Source organism: Gymnodraco acuticeps, unplaced genomic scaffold, assembly GCF_902827175.1.
Source record: "Gymnodraco acuticeps unplaced genomic scaffold, fGymAcu1.1, whole genome shotgun sequence".
Taxonomy (NCBI): domain Eukaryota; kingdom Metazoa; phylum Chordata; class Actinopteri; order Perciformes; family Bathydraconidae; genus Gymnodraco; species Gymnodraco acuticeps.
This window is the reverse complement of record NW_022990042.1, coordinates 2,330,143-2,346,947: the sequence shown is the minus strand read 5'-3', so window position 1 is coordinate 2,346,947 and position 16,805 is coordinate 2,330,143. Positions and strand designations below refer to the sequence as shown.

At 42.5% G+C, this 16,805-nt stretch overlaps 1 protein-coding gene across 3 annotated transcripts; it reads left to right on the top strand.

Moving 5' to 3' along the window:
* Positions 1 to 806: 806 nt before the first annotated feature.
* LOC117545540 (chromodomain-helicase-DNA-binding protein 8-like) lies at positions 807 to 16,310 on the top strand. Of its 3 annotated transcripts, none has more exons than XR_004568854.1 (6): positions 807 to 872; positions 9,433 to 9,531; positions 12,608 to 12,719; positions 13,879 to 14,046; positions 14,184 to 14,338; positions 15,411 to 16,310. XR_004568854.1 is itself a non-coding variant. In XM_034215357.1 (5 exons), exons 1-4 carry the CDS (start codon positions 1,773 to 1,775, stop codon positions 14,283 to 14,285), a joined length of 444 nt encoding a protein of 147 aa, XP_034071248.1. In that variant the 5' UTR covers positions 1,652 to 1,772; the 3' UTR covers positions 14,286 to 14,338; positions 15,411 to 16,310. The 3 variants fall into 3 exon arrangements, 1 of the variants encoding a protein (XP_034071248.1); XR_004568853.1 differs by lacking the exon at positions 807 to 872 and adding an exon at positions 1,652 to 1,834; XM_034215357.1 differs by lacking the exons at positions 807 to 872; positions 9,433 to 9,531 and adding an exon at positions 1,652 to 1,834.
* The last annotated feature ends 495 nt before the right edge of the window (positions 16,311 to 16,805 follow it).

The window sequence follows — 16,805 nt, the reverse complement described above, 5'->3', positions numbered from 1 at the left end:
GTCTTTTTGCACTTTTATTAATCCACGCTAACATTTTAGAAATGCTAATTTGTGACGTGACTTGCTTTCCTTCTCTCGGGGGCGTGCCTGCTCTGTTCTATCACTCTACATAGCCACCCACTGGGTGGGAGTTGCACTGCATAAACACAACACACGTGCATCTAGGTATGTACATTGTAAAGCATTAAAACATGGTTTTACTAACAGTTTTCAGTATGTTGTTACTTCGGCATTATTATTATTATTATTATTATTATTTTGAAACGTGTATTACTATTAAATCACGGTCAAATAGGTTAATTTTGACATAGTCGTTTCCACCACAGTATTTACATGGAGAAGATAAGCCCCGCCCCCTCTCCAGCACGTTCTGTTTGAATGACAGGAGTAACAGCTGACAGCCGCTGTGAAACTCCAGCGGTTAGAGCGATGAGAATGTCCGTTCGGCACCTCATGACGCATCTACTGAGTACCGGGCGGCTGTATATATATATATGGATGTATAATAAGAACGGCGGGAGAGTGTTGAGTACTGGCACGGTGCATGAGTACCGGAGTACCGCCAGCATGCCGGTACTGAGCAAGAAGTGCCGGTACTCCATGGGTCAGAACCAGAAGTGCCGGTACTGCGTACCGGTGAGTACCGGCCCAATTCCAGCACTGAACTCACGCAAAAAAGAAAAAAATTAAGAAATCTAGACCGCAAAATAATTAAACAAGCGAGTGCCTGTTTTTCCTGGCCATGGTCAGGGTCCTTGAACACAACACGAGCCTAACGTGTCATCACGTGGTATATGTCTCGTCTCGTCCGACAGGGGTTTAGAGCTGCCGGAGAGCACCAGGACGTCGCTCCGGGCCGGGACGTCACAAATGTCAGTACCCATAAGGAGCCGTACACATGCCGCAGTTTTTTGCGTGGCTGTGTCTTCAGTTGTAAGCCCAGTGGCGATCTGTTCATCTGTCATACTGATCATACAGTCAATAACTTTGTTGTTATTAGCATCTGGTTAGCTAGCTATGCTAACGAATATAAGAAGCTTTTTCTCCAACCAGTGAGGTAGGCACATCTTTATATGATCATTATAGTTATAAAAAAAATAAGAGAATAAAGTAAACAGGTATAAAATACTATATGACAGTCAAAAAAAGGTCGTTATTAATAAACAAGAATACAGTTTGAAAGGGAAGTGATTTGTAAAATATCCAAAAAGAAAATCTGCTTACAGTTCTGTTTCATATGGGTGTTGAGAGATGTATTCATAGATCTCTTAATGTTGCTCTCAAAGTGCACCAGATTGATGCTTTTAACTTAAACATTAAAAAAAAAAAATCACTTAAATCATATTCACATGGATAGGAAACTAAATTGCACACATCTTGTGTCCATATCTTTCTGTTTTGGTGGTCATGCCACAATCGTGCACACGCGAGTCATGGTAAAATATCTGGATTAAGAGGTTGCTTTTTCTTTGCACAGCATGAAAGAAAGGCCAAATGAATGGGCTGTGAATTTTAGTATTTTTAAGCAGAGGTCAATAATTTGTACGGCCCTCGGTGGATGTTGAAAAATTGAAATGGCCCTTGAGAGGAAAAAGGTTCCCCACCCCTGGTCTAATTGCTCCCCCCTCACCTGTGTCTTGTTGTGCTGATTAGTGTGTAGGTATTTAGGCTCTGTTTCCCTGTGTGTGGAGGCTGGTAGAGTGTGTGTGTGTGTGTGAGATCCTTGTGGCAGAGGCAGTAGAGATCTACTAGAAACAGTGGAGAGGGAGGAGATGATATGCAGCAAAAGGCCGAGCCGGATGGTTGCTGCTCCATGTGGAACGTGTTCTATCAGGTAAAGCACTTTGGTACCCAGTTATTTATGGTATTGAGTTTGAATTTAGCTTTTGGAATGTAATTTCCAACTGTGCATTGTAGGGGTGTAACGGTTCACAGAAGTCACGGTTCAGTTCGTACCTCGGTTTTGGGGTCACGGTTCGGTACGGGTTCGGTACAACAAGAAAAAGCAAAACAAAGTCCCAAATGCATAATTCCAGGTTTGTTTTTATTTATTTTTGAACAGTAGTATACATTTTTCAGTTTAAAAATAAGGAACTCTGACATTTTGAATAATTAACTGTATTAAACAGTTAAAAACAAACGGTACCACACACACTCAGATGGCCATATTATCAATAATGGCTGATGTCAAACAAAAAGGTTTCATCAAGCTGTACTAAAAAGAATGTATTGAAAATATTACATCATAAATAATAAGAAATTGTTTCAAGGGCGCATAGTCGTTGAAAAACATATGCCAAAAGCTTCCGTTATTTATTTTGGTCTCACGGCTTTCATGGCTTCTTAAAAACAGCGGGGATAAACTGTTGAACTGCTGTTCAATCAGTAGAGACGTGATGTATGAAATACATGTTTATTATCGGGACACATGATATGCGGGAATAGTGATTGACGTATTACAACAAGTAACTGTAATGATGTTTTGGCGATTAGGCCCCGGGTTTGCAGGATGATCATTCAGGAGGGTAAAGAACCGCTCTGATGAACCCTCCGGGGTCTAGACACTGGTGGTGGTGATAGTAGTTCGTCCGATCTGAAGGGAGAAGGTTTCAGCTTGGCCCTGTATTAGGAGGTGAAGGGGTGGAGGAGGGTTGTGCGTTGACGCCTGAAATGACAACCGACAGGGAGGGGAGAGCAGATTTAAGGGGTTAGCAGGTACGATGATTGGCTAGCCGGGGCGTGACGCCCCTGATCGCTTATTGAGATAACGTGTGACACCCGATGATATTATCTTCCTGATTGAACTTACGCTGAGCTACATTTCAATCAGGAGAGACGTGATGTATGAAATACATGTTTATTATCGGGACACATGATATGCGGGAATAGTGATTGACGTATTACAACAAGTAACTGTAATGATGTTTTGGCGATTAGGCCCCGGGTTTGCAGGATGATCATTCAGGAGGGAAAGAACCGCTCTGATGAACCCCCAAAAGAAGTGAAGTATGAAGTACGGAGCTGTGAGCAATTCTTACCTTGCGGCTGGCTGCGGAAATCTATGGATGAAATGAGAGATTAACATGGTGACGTGTTGAGCGCCGGAATCGCTTCCGGGCTGCGGGGTTAGACATGCGCGGACCCACTGGCCGCAACCTGCACTGCAGGGTTAACATGACGCAGACCCACTGGCCGCAACCTGCACCCGCAGGGTTAAACCTAACGCGGACCCGTGTCCGCAACCTGCACCCGCAGGGTTAAACCTAACGCGGACCCGTGTCCGCAACCTGCACCCGCAGGGTTAAACCTAACGCGGACCCGTGTCCGCAACCTGCACCCGCAGGGTTAGCGTACGCAGACCCGGAGTCTTAGCCTGACAGTTACGAGAACAGTTGACACGTATACATGCTGTTATAGGCATAATTACCATTTTTAGTGTTTGAGGGACCTTTTGATAGCCAGCACGGCACTGATCTCCGGGCGGATGTAGGATGTGAAGGCAGAGGAGGACCATCGTCCGAGTTGTTGCAGGGATGAGGATGAGACGCCTTGATTAGCAGCGGAGGTAGCTGCGCCTATCCTGAACGAATGCCCCGAGATAATTGGGGTGATAAGCCGGATCTAATGAGAACTTGCTTAAGTAATGTGATGGAGGGACGCTAGCAGGGGCGCCGTAAGGGGGTGAAAAGTTAGGACGATTCTAAGGGCCCGTGACTGACGGGCCCCAAAATGTATAGAACATTAAGAAAAAAAATGTAAGTAACCTTTCATCAATCCTCAATAATTAATATTAATAGAACGTTATATTGATAAATTACTCACTAAACTTACGATTCATTTAACTTATTTTCTTCCAAAAGTTAATTACACAAAGCCTCTGTACACCCCCTTCTATTTACATGTAATTTTCACAAGAAAAGGTGGGTGTGGTCCATGAGTGGTGGAAATTAGTCTGTTAGCTAATGTTTTTTGTTTACTAAGCTGACATTAAGTACTATTGATATCTTTACAGAAAATTCAGAGGTCTTTCATTTCACTGCTCTTTTAGCTGATATTTAAAAAGGTATGGTAGGTAATTCACTTCAGAAACACTTTTTGTTATATTCCATGGAATGCTCTTAACATCCCGATAGCAATGAATATATGAAATGCTTTGACACTAAATACATACAAAAATGTCATCTGTGGAAGCTGTGGCGCTGTAAAAAGCACAACCAATCATCTGAGCCGGCCCGGCTAAAATAACTGGATGGCCTACCTGCCTGTCAGCCTTCCATCTGTGCACAAACTGTGTGTTGGAGGAGGGGCTCTGTAAGGAACTCTGAAGGAAGGGACAGATTTTTTTCGGTTGTGTACTTTCAAATTCTAGCGCACTCGAGCTGGTTTCTCCATTCTTACCTACCTTTAATAAATGCAGGCACATTTTTAGCGCCTATTCATACTAAATCAGTGGTCCCTCCCCCTGGTGGCAGGACCAACAGATCCATCTTTAGGCTCAGCAGCCCTGTCCCCCCATAATACTGAACCTGAACCAGCTTTTCTCCCAACTGAAGGAGGTGAGCAGCATTGTGTTGAATGACATGCCACTTAACATATCTGAAGGGAGACTGGAATACAATATATATATATATATAACAAAAAGCTAACATCTAATTTAAATTATACATTTCAAACACAGTATTTTCCCACATAGCCAATGATCTATATAAAACAAAAAACTGCTTTTAGTCTATTTAGGATGATGGACAGTTTGAAGCATTGAGTGATCAGTCTGTATTAGGTAAACAAAATGTTAATCACCGACATTTTGGTTATGATATTAATACTAATGTTATTATATTAAAGCAGGGGTGGGGAACCTCCGGCCCGTATACGGACCGCTAGACCATTTGGTACGGCCCTCGAGGTAATTTATAAACAAAGTTGCCTGTGCCTGGTGGTGGGGCCCAATGTGATATATTTTCATGGGGCCCAAAATCTCTGGCGGCGCCCCTGGACGCTAGTGTTAGATCCAGAGAGTGTGATAATAAATGTGTAAGCGATAGTGGAATCTGAGCGGCCGCTATGCGGATGATCTCATGCAGATATTCCCCCCCAAAACGGAGGATGTGCAATGCACGTCCTTAAGGGACAGGGAAACCGCGGTCGTCGTGAGGCCGGCGGAAGCCACGTCCAGAACGGGAGATGATGGCGTGCCGAAGATTATCCGCATGCAAAGTACGGTTGCCCGGTGAGGAAGAGCAATTGCCGTTGGAGATGTTTACTGTATACGCCTTGACGTTTATGTGGATGCACGCAGTTTGGTTAGAGGAACATTAATACCATGAGCTTGATGTGATGCCTAGGCACTCCAGGTGTGTGACTAGGCCTATAGTTACTCATGATTAGGCACGCTGTGCTCTTGGAGGAGTCTCTTCTTGTTTCTTCTTCTCTCTTCTTTCTTCTTCTCTTTTCCCAGTTGAGCGGGGTTATAGGTTAGTAATGTTGTATTTGAACACTAGATGGCGTAAAGCAACGCATGAGGGGATCTCCCTGGGCAGTGGGTGATTGAACTGGGGAGAGACACTATTAATATTATTTACCCGAATAGCCGGTGCACGCGTAGTTTCTCCTTACTTGACTCCCGCTTAAGGCTGAAAGACTTCCGCTGAACGGATGATGGGAACTTAAAGCGCGTCGTTAATATCTGCTTTGAAGAGCCAGCCTTGCCTGCACGCTATTAAGATTACATTATCTCCGTGCGTAGAAAGGGGGAACATTGACCTTGTCATCGAGATTGCCCTGAGCAATACCAGTCATGCTAGTAGCCTACGCTAAAGTGAATAGAGTTGTAACGAGCAGTAGCGCTTGAACAAAGTGACTAGAACGCGACCGCACCTTGAAATATTTATACAGTCGGGCAGCACTAAGAATCTGTTATTGTGTAGGAAATGGTTTAATGCCGCAATGATAGTGACAGTAGTCAAGATGACTGATTAGCTTGGTTGCTAAGCAACATCACCTGTAGGATGCCAGGGAACCTTAATGACGTTGTTGTGATGCAGACGGCGTAAATTCATACTGAAACACATTGCTAACAGATGGGACATTTTTATAGCTGCTTATATGACAGTCGGACAGTGAGTGCTTAACGACGACTGCTGCGTGTGAGTTAACAGTAGAATAGCTCCGGTGCACAATGCACTGCAGCGGCATTTATGCCGCTGAACCACGTGATAACCGATACAACACGGCATTCTAGAAAAGTATAGGTTGAAGAAGTAGTTCTGATTGAATCTGGCTTCGTATGATTGAAAACTACCCGACACAATCCTCCATGATGTTGTTTGACAGCGGTAAGGGAGAAAAACGGCGACGTAAACAATTACGTCATGACGCAGACGCGATATTACACCTTTGAACCTAATTCACCTCTGTAATGCGTAAGGATTTAGTGGATCAGAGACTGTGAACGGATTTGGACAGTGCTGCCGAAAATATGTTGTTGTCGCAGATCCAGCCGTTGGTGCACCGAAAAACGGAATATTCTAGTGGAGAAAAAGAAAAACGATCATTAACGGAGCGTCCACACAGCAGCGTGCGTCGACGCTTGGAGGTGGGCGTATCTGAAGCTTGGGGATTTTTTGCGAGCAACACGACCAACAACCAATCACATGAATCTCCCGCCCCCGACATACAAAGCAATAGCAATGTTAAAACGAAGTAAACTGGATATAAAATCCCCAAACAGGCGAAAACCTACCAGTTTCACCCACTGTCTCTGCCTCCTCCCTCCATGCCTCGCTCCTCCGGTTTGTATCCCGGTAGATGAACAGAGACTGATCATACAGCACCGGGTGATTCACTACCGCTACAATGAATTTCCCCTCAATTTTTTTGAATATGAGGAAATGACCTGCGTAGTCTCTCCCAGCATACACGCGGTTTGATTGGCTATGCGATTGTACTGGCAGATTTGAATAAACGGGATTTCATTGGCTGACGCCTCCGTCGAGGCGTCAAAAGTTGAACATTGCTCAACTTTTGACGCCAGCTACGCCAGCAACGCTCCACGTCGCTTCCCAAAATGCATTTCGGCTAAAAGTGACGTCACCCCATTCAAAGTGAATGGGCAGAAGCGTTGGAAGCTTCAACGCACGCCGCTGTGTGGACGGGCCGTAAGTCAATAAATTGTTCAATTAATATTGGGAGTGAATTCCTAATTTATTTAGTATCTGATCGTGTCATAAACAGGAATGTGCAGCGACTTGGTCATTGAGGAAAAGAAGCCCTACGAAACACCATTCATTTCAGGTAACACTGTGATGAAGCTTGAAACTGCGTTAGTTACTGAGCATTGTAATGGGTAGTAATACCCGAACTGCATTAGCAATGCATTACGATCTTCGTACGCAAAGAAATACGTTACTGAAACTCCATACTGTAAGATGTTACGCCCAACACTACCTGGAACTCACCTTAACCCTGAACTAAAGGTAGCAATGCATTCTTTCACACAGTGATGTCACGAGCTACCCACAATGCAATAAATACGCCATTTTCCTGGAGGTGCTAATATCCTGGAGGTGCTAATATAAACAGCTAGCTAACGTAGCCAGGCAGAGCGCACTAGGTTTTTTTTCTGAATTAACGACCGAAGAAATCGCTGCATGTCTTCGGATTACATCTCTGGACTTGAGGGGTGTGCTCTAGGTCGTTACCAGCGTAAACTAGAGCTGTGTGGGTTGTTGGATTGCCCTTACAGACTGCCTGCAGATGTATGGAAAAACGACTCTCGAAAGTGGCCTTCGGTCGATTTTGGCAGCATCTACGTCTATCTTCTGGAAACACCAAGTGAATACCCCACTTGTCACAATAATATTATCATGCCATTGCATATATGTGGTATTTTAGAGTTGACTATATTTATTAAGGCAATAGACTATGATATTCTGGTTGCACCTTGTGTGAAATGGCAGATACCGGAAGTACGGTGTCGCCCTCGGCCCAAAACCCATGTGTGTGAAAGAATAGTGTTAAACTTCCTGTCGGCTCCCAGACCGTAGTCGAGGAAACGGGGGGGATGACTCTCTGTCGTCTCCCAGGCAGAAGCAAAACATGTATCCCGCTCGCTCGCTCTACCACACCCACGCACACGTGCACGCGCCACACCCCTCTCTTAAAGGGGTAGCAATCTCACTCTGCATGACCCAATGTCATAATATAACGAAACATCTTGTGAATTTGTTGCAACTGCCTTTTGCCAGCGCTACCCTGACGCCTGTTTAAAGTGAGCGCAGGAGGAAGTAGCTTCAATGGGATATAGCTTAAGCCCTGCCTGCCTGCAGGAGGGGTTGTGGTTGAAGCCAGAATGGGTAAAACTCTGCATGCGATGAGGACCCATTCCGCGTGAAGCCGGAAGCGCCGCATTAGGCGGCCCTGATGCCAGTGATGCCTTCTCAAGAGACTGAAGCGTGCGTCAGTTGTTTGCGTGAAGTAACCATTCCCATTAAGCCGGAGGAACTTCCATGGAGCCCGATTTCCTTGTCTTTTCCTCCCGCGTCCGGGTTTGCGGGGGCGGCCGGCTGGACCAAAGCCCTCAGCTGGAACGAAGCCCTGGTGCTGCTTGTGCGTTGACGCCTGAAATGACAACTGACAGGGAGGGGAGAGCAGATTTATGGGGTTAGCAGGTGCGATGATTGGCTAGCCGGGGCGTGACGCCCCTGATTGCTTATTGAGATAACGTGACACCCGATGATATTGTCTTCCTGATTGAACTTACGCTGAGCTACATTTGTCTTTTGCCGGGCTCCGGTGATTGGCAAATCTGGTTGATGCCTTCTGATATGATTTAGCATGTTTGGCGTGTGTTCCCATTAGCATACGGCACCGCTGTCTAACAACGCTGACACACCGTCCTCGTCCGATCCACCACTCGCACACTCCATCGTTATTGTAGTCCACAGGGAACCCGAAATGTTCCCACACAGCTGATTTAAAAGAAACAGGTGGGTTCTAGCTCCTGTGTGTTATCTGAAATCGCCATACTAACTTTTCTTCTTCTTGTATTTTGTTCGTTTTGTTGTTGTGTTTCTTTTTGTTCTTCATTTGTTGTTTAAGGGCGCCTGGCAAACAGCTTTTAGGTGCAATACCGCCCCCTGGATTATATATATATATATAGTGAAGTGGATACTGCCCTGAATGACAGACTTTTTTCCCACTCTTAAAAAAAAAAAGGCGTATTCGTCGTGTGACTGCATGTGCCGAACCGTGACGTCCGAACCGTGACATCTGAACCGTGATGTTACGGGACGAATACGGATACCGTTACACCCCTAGTGCATTGTAAAGACTGAAAAAACAGGCTCAGGTTAAAGCTTGACATGATTTGGTCTTTTACTTAAGAGGATGTTTGTCCTCCTGTGTTGTCTTATTTCCTTGTCTTTCTTTCAGGTGTAACATCTACCAATGGTTGTACATGACAGAGACCTCCTCCACCTCTTTGCTGTCTTACTAGTCAATCCTCCTGATCAGAGCCTTTCCTAAATAGTGGTAAGTTTTACAGTTCAGTGCATAGCCGCGGGAAGTCATTTTGCCATTCTGCACTCCAGTCCAAGTATTCAAAGCTAACCTTCATGTTAACAATATTCTCCTTTGACCCACATATTCCCATAAATGTCAGCGATACAAGCCACATAAATTGTTTGTTTAAGGCGAGACACGGCAGGCAAAAACATCGTTTTTCATGCACTGGTCAATTTTGAGATGTTGTGCTATTTTGATTCCATAACATGTTTTCTTTCAGGCTTTTGGAAGGAAAACGTACAAAATACACATTTAAGTGTTTATTTTACTATAGTTTGTCTATTTGCGTCTGTATATTTCTCCTAAATTCACCAAAAGTTAGCATTCTAACGTAACATAAAGTACCGCGACCGCTGTTTGCACCATGTCAACAGAGATATCGTTGGAAAGCTCCGTCTCTCCTGCACAATCTCATCAGATCCAAATATGGTAATTTCCTTTGTATCAGCAACCAATCGTGAAAGTACAAAAGGGTCTTAAACCAAGAAACGAAATCTCATTGGCTGGTGTCAACTTCTGACAACGTGATTTGTTCAGATGCGTCATGTGGTGTGCTAAAACACTTCCTGGTTAGCTTTCCACTAGAAATTGAAATCTCAAAATGGCAAAAGAACGGCGAAAAAAACGTTCACAGAGAAGACAACAACAATTGTCACTTGCACGAAGCAAGGTTATACAAAAAACAAATGACCCCGAACATGAAATACCTTCACGGAGTGCGTCGATGCGCAAGCTGTCATCCAAAGAACAGGAGGGTTTAGCTAGCGCCTCACTGCAATCTTTAAAGGTCGTTTTCTCAAAATGAGTTGTTTCTCCTACTCTGAGTCCGACATTTCCACTTCAGTTGCACTTACATACACCAAACCTTCCAGTTATATTCCTATCAATATTATGAAGGCTTTTACTGAAGGGTTTGTTCATATGTCATTCATAGCCTGAATTATACAAGTTTTTATACCTAGAAACATGGCGAAAATTGATATTTTAGGGCTGTTGACAGTATTTTCTGATTAATGGAGTGATAAAAAGAGATATCCAAAATCCCTTCTGTAAAAGCCTTAGATGCTAATATGACTACAAAATGAAACGAGAATTTTGAACCTGGCTTTATCCAAAGTTCAGATTTCGGTTCCTGAAATGTGTTAAGATATGCGCAAATTTAATGAGATAATGGATAATTTGCATATTCAGAAAACTTGTAATACAAGAAACAATTGCCTCATTGTAGGTAATTAACTGGAGAGATTTCCAGCTGATATCTTTAAGTTAAAAAAAATTACCCTATTCACCTGGTGTCTCGCCTCTGTTAGGCTTAATACACCATTATCGACCTACATCACTTAGCAACAGCTGCACATTCCCACATGCTAACTATGGGTCTTACGAACCTACATAACATTACAAATAGTCAGGAAATATTATTTACAATATTAATAAAACTATGAATTCAATTTTAACTGATTGACAAGGCAAAATACTGCACAGCGGCAGCAGCATTAAAGGAAACATATCGTCTTACCTTGTGTTGGGGCTTCACAAAACTCCAAATGTAGCCTGGGGTGGCACTAATGAAGACCCTCATTAGAGCAGAAACATCCACATTGTCCAAAATGTTACTATGGACATGCATCAAAGTCAGATGTGTCAGTCTCTTCTGTGTCATATTACTCTAGTTGTAGAGGTGGTGGGCTGAGGAGTAGCTGGTGGTCCACTCTTTTTATTGGGTTGTTTGTTGGAGAAAAAAATCCAAAATCCTTTTTTGCGCCATTCTAGAAAGTTGTCACTCTGCAGTGTGTGTGTGTGTGTCGCGTCAATTACGTCACTCTCCCACGACCTACGACCTAGATGACTCTGATTTTATTTATTTGGAAAATTCAAGCCACCTGACATATAGAAATATATTCTATGACTATTATATGCTACTGTATACAGCTAATTTTATTTTAAGTGAAATCATAACTATTTGATGTAGTTTAATCATTTTTATTTAGGTGGTCACTCAGTTTTTCAAATGTACACCACTCGCCAACAGGGGGTGCTGCAGCACCCCCCAGCACCCCTACAGTTCAGTGTACGTTCATTTAGCAACTTAATGATTTACCGCTGTTGAATAAATCCTATATTGCTAGTCATTTTATTAAAACTACGATTTGTAAACTTTTTGATTCCAATTACAATAATGTTTTTGTTATAATTGTAAAACACATCTTAACATCCATCAGCAATCAATACAACAAATCATCCAACACTAAATAAATTGCTTACCATGCTGCGAATGGATCTGGCCCTTCCTACATCCAGGACATGATTAAACCGTACACCCCAGCGCGTGCACTACGCTCTGCATCAGCCAAACGACTCGTTGCGCCCTCGCTGCGAGGGGGACCCAAGTTCCCATCGGCGAAAACACGTGGGTTTGCTGTCCTGGCTCCAAGATGGTGGAATGAGCTCCCCATTGACATCAGGACGGCAGATAGCTTGCACATCTTCCGGCGCAAACTGAAAACTCATCTCTTTCGACTCCACTTCGAGCGTTAGAACTATTAACGAAGCACTTTTATACTAATAAAGGACTGGCTTACCTAAAGCCAGTTGAGTAGCACTTGAAATGTTTGGCTCTATGAAACCTGATGTACTTATATGATTCTGTTTTCTTCAAGGTTGTGTCTTCCTGGTCGAATGTACTTATTGTAAGTCGCTTTGGATAAAAGCGTCAGCTAAATGCAATGTAATGTAAATAGAAGAAATCTGGACCTATTTCTTTTTATACCACAGCATCTATTGGGACTGCTCATTGATGTCATCAAGAGCCATTGAGTCTACCTTTTGTAGTCGGCCTCTCAGAATGTTTAGCATTTCTTTGTCTCTTAACATTCCTATAATCATTTGTTTTTTTATTGTTGATATTGTTTTGTTCTTTATTTTTGTTGTGAGAATCACAATTGTGTAAGTGCTATATAAATAGTTATACTAATATTATTGTTCTTACCATCATTACTATTATTAATAATGTCTTCTTTGTTTTCTTTATTTATCGCTGCAGAAAGGATCATGCCAGCCCACATCAAACACCTGATCAAGAGCTTGTGAACCTCACTGCTGCGGACACCTGTGTGATATTCCACTCTGACTGGAACCCTCAAAATGACCTACAGGTACGATATATATATCTGCTCTGTCTGTCCTAAAGATAGTTCAAGGTCCCTCCATTCAGGAGGCTGGTGTTAAATTACAGGCTGTTTTTAACATTATTCAGACTCAGCTCGCTGAGCTTAAGCTTCTTTTAAATGTTGATAAAACCAAGGTAATGCTCTTTTCTAAAGCTAAAAAGACTACAGACACTGCTTTGGATATTGTTACTATGCAAGGACAAGTACTTGAAGTGGTTACCAGTTATAAATACCTAGGTATCTGGCTTGATGATTGTCTTACTTTTAAACTTCAGGTCATTAATCTGCTTAAAAAGCTGAGGGTTAGACTAGGTTTCTTTTTCAGAAACAAGTCCTGTTTCTCTTTTGAAGCCAGGAAAAGGCTAGTCACTGTGACCTTTTTACCTGTGCTGGACTATGGTGATTTGATCTATATGAATGCACCTGCCCATTGCCTGGAAAAGTTAGATGCCGCCTATCACAGTGTCCTGAGATTTGTTACTAACTGTAAAGCACTTACTCATCACTGTACCGTATGCCAAGGCAGGTCTGCCTTCACTAACTGTACGGAGGCTCAGTCATTGGTACATGTTCATTTACAAAGCCATGTTGGGTAAACTACCTTTTTATATCTGCTCTCTGATCTCTCGACGAATTGAAAGTACATATTGCCTGAGATCTCATGATGTTGTTTTATTCAATGTGCCAAGTGCTAGGACTGTCTTAGGGAAGAAAGCTTTTAGTTGTGCAGCTCCACTAAATTGGAACAGTCTGCAAACATGTTTAAAACTGAGCACTTTGGTTCCCCTGCATCATTTTAAAACTCAGCTGGGTGACATGCTGTGTGATACTCATGGTACCGGTCTCTGTAAATAGAGTTTGTAAACTGTACCCTGTACATTATGTTGTATGTCATCCTTATTGTTGTTCTGTTGTTTTTATGTTACATGTGTAACTAATGTCCTGCAGGTCACCCTTGAAAAAGAGATCTTTTGATCTCAAGGGGCTTTCACCTGGTTAAATAAAGGCTACAATAGGGCTACAACAACAACAACAACAACAGTCTTTCCGTTTATTCCCTTGGTTCTTTAAGTGTATATTTTCCCATTTAATGCTTAAAAAACGTTGAACAGCAGCTGCACCCTCTTTTCATTTTTAATTTCAGGCTCAACCTCGGTGTCATCGTTTTGGCCAGTCTAAGGCGGTGAAGGTGTACCATCTGATCACTAGATACTATGAGAAGGAAATGCTGGATAAAGCTAGTCTGAAGCTCGGGCTGGACCGTGCCGTCCTGCAGAGCATGAGTGGGAACAAAGAAGGCAACAACAACGGGGTGAGAAAAAGAAAATCTGTCATATTTCTAGATGCCAAGTCATTTTTGGGTCAGTCGCTGTTGCAGTACGCTTAGTTTATTTTCCAAAAGAGTTTTCTAAATCCACTTGTGTAAATGTCTCTCTGCGTCGCCTTTAGCCGGTCCAGCAGTTCTCCAAGAAGGAGATCGAGGACCTACTGAGGAAAGGAGCCTACGACGCCATCATGAACGAGAACGACGAAGGCAATCGCTTCTGCTAGGAGGACATCGACCAGATCCTGCAGCGAAGAGCCACCATCAACACCATCACCAGGTATGTTCTTAGCAGCACTAGCCACCGCGCTTTGTGTTGGTAACCAAGTACTTGGTTATTTGAAATGTAATATTGATGATGTAATAATTAAAACTAGGGATGGGTACCGAGCCCCAGTATTAACGGGGCCCCGGGCTGAATTATTAAAGACCGTGGTACCGTTAAGGTCCAACGTTATCGATCTTTTTATCGGTACTAGAGACATTTAAAAAATAGATGTCATATGTATTATATCTACATAAACATTATATCACAGTCTTACTGTCGCCAACTCCGTTTCTAATATGCAATAAGACTACAAAGTGCATCTATGATTTATTTTCGATCTTTTCAATCCAGACGAGAGATCTCTCCCCGGTCGGTGTGCGAGGGGGTGGGGCAGTTTACACACACAACCTGCTACATGCATGCAACACACACACACACGCGCGCGCACACACATGGCGGAGAGAACTAAGCGCCCCGAGGGTAGTTATATGTTACCTGTCTTGAGCATGGATGTATAATAAGAACTGGATACAGCGTCGGAGGCGGGGTCTCGTTCTTTCCTATGAGAGTTGCTCATTGGCGCATGAAGTCAAAATGGCCCAACTTTTGAGAGAGCGAAACGTCACAGATTACCCGTCATGCCTGGCTGTCAGAGCAGAATAACCCGTATGTAGTACCACCGTTTGGACACAATGAATATTTTCCTCAGAGTCCGGCGCACTTCCTGGGGGCTTGGTCTTGAGGTGGAAAATGCTCATTGCCAAAAGTGCAATAAGAGTTTAGCATGTCAAGGCGGTAACACGAGCAATTTGTCGAAACATTTAGCAAAAGTGCTCCACATTCAGACGGAGGAATGCACCATTTTCTAGTAGCTCTGTAGCCCCATCCACGAGTAACATTTCCATGTCAGGTGTTATGTATGCTAGCAGCAACACACGGAGTTAACTCAATGATACAAACATGGGTTAATGACTAGAGGTAACTGAGTTATTTATTTTGTTAAAGTTTCAGCTATTCTGTTTACAGTTCTATCATCAGATGATTTAATACGATTTGTTAAAACATTGTTGTTTCTTATTTTCAGTTTGCTTCAAGCAGTGGCTGTACGAGGAAGACGTGGAGGACCAAGAAATGCTGGCCAGATTGGCAAAGACCGGAAGATACATAACAGAGAAGATAATGGATATTAACAAGAGAAATAAAAAAAATGTTTATAATTTCTTTGTTGCTGTTTAAATTTAGAATTATATTTGTTATTTTTTAAATCAAATCTATTTTAGATGATATATTTATTTAGATGTCCATGCTGGTCAACACCATGCTGTTTTTTTCAGCAGGAATGCAACCACACACTTGTAAAAAAAATAACACACTTTATATTATAAAGTCAGGCAACACTATAACCAGGCTTCGTGTGATTCAGTTTATTTGTACCTTACTTTGACCATCCGTTCACTGTCATTGATCATTGTGGAGAGGATCAAGCAGACGTTTTGTTTTGTATTAGCAGCTATCGGATAGAATCAATACTGTACATGGGCTGCACAGGTTGTGCTGTCCGACTATCACAAGTAGAATCATAATGAAAAGGTGAAATGTGCCTGTAGAAAACGGCTTATGCCACAATAGGATAGTAACAAGTAGTCAAGATAGTCAGTTTAGCTTCGGTTGCTGTTGCATAACTGCGGTCAACTCAGCCGTCTCTCGCGTTCGCTTGGTCAAATCAGCAGCTATTCATTTTTGAGTGCGCAATGAATAGCGCCTTTACGGTAATCGCTGTACAAGAGTAAAATAATGCATTTTTTTTTCTGCTTTATTTGCAATACAAGTCATTTGTACCATAAGTTCTTAATAAAACTGACACTGTTTGACTCAGTCCTAGTTTGACTGCTACAATAAAATGAAGTTTTTACTGTGTACTTTTTGGGTAATACTCTCTCAAAGCCCCCTCCTGAGAACAAAATCATGCCACTTCTGCTTCCGCCTTATTTTCATTTAGTAGTTTGCCTTATTTGTATTCAGTAGTCCTTCTCTTTTTTCTTCCTCTTCTCGAGTAGTCAGTGTGGTGCTGTTGCTTTGGTCTGGGTCTCTGGATCTGTGAGCTAACCACGCCCCGTTCATTTGCATAAGGAATGGAAATGAGTCATTATGAAATACAAGTCCCCTGAAATAAATAAACGTGTCATTATGAAATAAAAGTCCCATGAAATAAATAAACGTGTCATTATGAAATACAAGTCCCCTGAAATAAATAAACGTGTCATTATGAAATACAAGTCCCCTGAAATAAATAAACGTGTCATTATGAAATACAAGTCCCCTGAAATAAATAAACGTGTCATTATGAAATAAAAGTACCATGAAATAAATAAACGTGTCATTATGAAATACAAGTCCCCTGAAATAAATAAACGTGTCATTATGAAATACAAGTCCCCTGAAATAAATAAACGTGTCATTATGAAATAAAAGTACCATG

Coding starts and splice junctions, on each gene's coding strand:
- LOC117545540 (XM_034215357.1), top strand. CDS start 1,773: ATGATATGCAGCAAAAGGCCGAGCCGGATGGTTGCTGCTCCATGTGGA. Junction 1,835..12,607: donor TGTGGAACGTGTTCTATCAG/GTAAAGCACTTT, acceptor TTATCGCTGCAG/AAAGGATCATGCCAGCCCAC. Junction 12,720..13,878: donor ACCCTCAAAATGACCTACAG/GTACGATATATA, acceptor TTTTAATTTCAG/GCTCAACCTCGGTGTCATCG.